The sequence below is a fragment of the Phragmites australis genome, chromosome 15 (assembly GCF_958298935.1).
Source record: "Phragmites australis chromosome 15, lpPhrAust1.1, whole genome shotgun sequence".
Lineage (NCBI taxonomy): Eukaryota > Viridiplantae > Streptophyta > Magnoliopsida > Poales > Poaceae > Phragmites > Phragmites australis.
In genome coordinates this window covers 21,539,256-21,542,484 of record NC_084935.1, presented here as the reverse complement: position 1 = coordinate 21,542,484, position 3,229 = coordinate 21,539,256, and the positions used below count along the sequence as shown (strand labels likewise).

The 3,229-nt window shown below is 47.0% G+C and overlaps 1 protein-coding gene across 1 annotated transcript; it reads left to right on the top strand.

Annotated features, from left to right (window-relative positions):
- Positions 1-270: 270 nt before the first annotated feature.
- On the top strand, positions 271-2,821 carry LOC133892771 (protein transport protein SEC13 homolog B-like). Its single transcript, XM_062333721.1, has 2 exons — positions 271-507; positions 1,582-2,821. Exon 2 carries the CDS (start codon positions 1,627-1,629, stop codon positions 2,527-2,529), a length of 903 nt encoding a protein of 300 aa, XP_062189705.1. The 5' UTR covers positions 271-507; positions 1,582-1,626; the 3' UTR covers positions 2,530-2,821.
- The last annotated feature ends 408 nt before the right edge of the window (positions 2,822-3,229 follow it).

Sequence of the window (3,229 nt, the reverse complement as noted above, 5' to 3'; positions counted from 1 at the left end):
CATGTCTTGTCTGATCCCTTCCAATCCTTCAAAGATGTACTTTCTTTAGACTTTTTTACTTATTTGCATAACTCTATATCCATAACATCACATCTGTTATATAAGAACTTAAAATGACTCTTTCGATGCCCACAGTTTTATTTTCTAATTTACTACTGTCATACTGCCCTACTCGAGGCATATGTGTTTTTTCTAAAATTGTTGCTTAAGATTACGATATTAAGATAAGTAGTTTGACAAGTTTTATGCGGTTTTTCACATCCGGTCCAACCCAACCGAGTCCATTCACCTCAAACCGACCGAGCCCTTCCTCCCCACCCTCGTAGCCTCACCACCCCTTCCGCGCCGAACACCCCTCGATCCAGATCCAGCCGCCCCCTCCACCGCAGCGGCACCCCTCTCCTTCCTCCTCCCGCCGGCGCCCCCGTCGTCCCCCCTTCCCCTAGGCTGCAGGGGAGCGGACCTGAGATCCGCCGTGCAGGATTGGGCTGATCTCGTCTTACGCTGGTAAGGAAGCCTAGCTTGCTCGCTTGGACGGATCGTCCGTTTTCTTCTGCGGGATCTGTTCTTAGAATCCGAATATTTTCTCTGTGGGATGGGTGCTCCGATCCATCCATCCTTCCAGTTTCTCGCGGATTCGTTCGCTGCGTGATTGAGTACTAATACGGTAAAATTATCGGTTTCTTTCGCAACATTTCTGGGGGTTCAATCTGACCCCCATGCGTCACGTTATGTCTGCCCCTGGTTCCACGTTGTGGAGTGTGGATTGGTGACTTAGGATTCGTTCGTTTGGATCCTCAACTCGCCATGCTTGGTTACCCTGGAAGGGATGGTCCTAGCCCTTACGGGTTATGTAGAAAGGTATGGTAGGCCTAGCCTAACAAGCTTAGAGAGCAATGAGTGTAAGAGCTAGGGCTATGTTCAGCAGGTAGGTTTTGGTAGCAGTCCCTATTTCCAACTTATCAAATAGAAACGCTGGTTCTCAGCAAACTATCGTCAATAGCTTCTTGTACATGTGATTGACGACGAGTGGTTCACATGATGGCCCTGATCAATGGTCAGATGTCGGGCCTGGATGCTCAGCAACTGCAGTTGTTTGTTCAAGGCCTGACGGTGACCTTGTGGGGCCGAGGAGAATTTCCTAGCGAGCGCAAGCCAGTTTTCCAGGCAAAGTTCGTTTATCTTGGTTTCCAACAAAAAGCATCGCTTTGCCAATCAAGACTAGAACTTTAGGCTTGCCTTGGAAGCCAACTTATCCTTAGTGTTTCTGTTGAACAAGATCCGTGACCAAGCTGTGCCATTTAATTGTTTACGATTTGATGGAATGCGAAACTAAACGACCAGAGTTCGGAAACATGCTAACCATTATTTTGGCCTTCTATGCAGTATTTGATGCTTTTGATACTTGATGCTGAGTTTGCTAAGTGACATGAAAGTAGTTCTTTATCTAGATTCATGTCAAGCTATCAATCCTTCGCTGTCATTAGGATTGGATTAGAGTCTTTTTTTTTTTCATTTGTGCTGTTAGGCCTATGATTTTGAATTGAACTGGTGGTGATGCTTTAATTTAACTGCATGCAGAATTGTGAAGTAGGCTGAAGGCATCAGATAGTTTAGCGTGGAAACATGACGTCCAAGAAAATAGAGTTGGACCACAAGGACATGATCCATGATTCTGCCATTGACTACTATGGCAAGCGCCTTGCCACTGCCTCCTCAGATTCTACTGTGAAGATTGCCAGCATTGGTGCTGCAACCGCCCCGTCTCAGATCCTTGCAACACTCAGTGGCCACTATGGCCCCGTGTGGCGTGTCGCATGGGCCCATCCGAAGTATGGTACTATCCTCGCATCCTGCAGCTATGATGGCCGTGTAATAATTTGGAAGGAGGATGCCAGAGGCCATTGGTCACAAGCCCACGTATTCGCTGACCACAAGTCGTCTGTCAATTCCATTGCTTGGGCTCCATATGAGGTTGGCCTTACCCTTGCCTGTGCATCTTCTGACGGGAGAATATCTATCATTACTATGCGAGCTGATAAGGGTTGGGATACTTCAACCATTGAGCGAGCGCACCCTGTCGGTGCGACTGCAGTCTCCTGGGCTCCAGCAACAGCACTTGGTTCACTTGCTGGTTCAGAGCTTGTTTATAAGCTTGCCTCTGGAGGTTTTGACTCTGTTGTTAAAGTCTGGGGGTTCGTCAATGGAAGCTGGAAACTGGAGAGCGCTCTTATTTCTGAGATGCACACAGATTGTGTGAGGGATGTTGCGTGGGCACCAGTTTTGGGCTTGGCGAAGTCGACCATTGCCAGTGCTTCCCAAGATGGGAAGGTTGTCATATGGACCAGGGGAAAGGATGGAGAGAAGTGGGAGGGAAAGCTCATGCGTGACTTTGGGGCCCCTGTTTGGAGGGTGTCCTGGTCCTTGACTGGAAACATTTTTTCTGTAGCTGCTGGTGAGAACAACATAACCCTCTGGAAGGAAGGGTCAGATGGGCAATGGGAAGAGGTGATGAAAGTTGAACCCTAGTTTGTTGGACAGTCTCGAGTTTCTTGCAGATCCATGTTTCGATAAGACGAGTTTGCCTTGCTATTTTTACTACAGCATCGATAAACAGTTAAACACTCGATTCACTTATTTTTAGTATTTTCTATACTCTGGATGGGCTTGCACTTTAGAATGCCACATCTTGATTCGTGAACCTATTTGGTTCTGTATATCTTCTACTCGTTCCTTTTCTATGGTTGAACATCACAGCTGCTACAATTCTCCAAGTATTGTTATGTATTAGTTGTAATGTAGCATTCCTTGATGCTCTTTATGCTTGTGGTTATTTAGTCACTGCCCCTGGATCCTGACACAACAATATTTTAAGTTGAGTGGCGTGTCGACTAGTGTCTTAGCTGCCTTGATTTATGAGAGCTAGGGACCAAATGGCTCGGGTGTGTTGTGGCGATGCATGTGCCGTCCCCTTCTCCAGCTACGGCGACCCGTGTTCGGCTTCCAACATGCTGCGATGGAGCTACAGTGCTACACCTTTGTGCGATGGCTGCCTCAGCTTTGCCGTTGCTCTAGCCGCCGAGGAACATAAAAATGTGTTTTCCACATTGCATACTTGGCACTGCAGAAGCTAACATACATTTGAATTTATCATACTGAACAAACAAGCGGCCGGAAACATTATAACCATTCTGATATGCATCCATCATACTCTTGAATTCGTCGGAGC

What these genes read in the sequence shown, in the direction of transcription:
- LOC133892771 (XM_062333721.1), top strand. Translation starts at nt 1,627, where the DNA reads ATGACGTCCAAGAAAATAGAGTTGGACCACAAGGACATGATCCATGAT.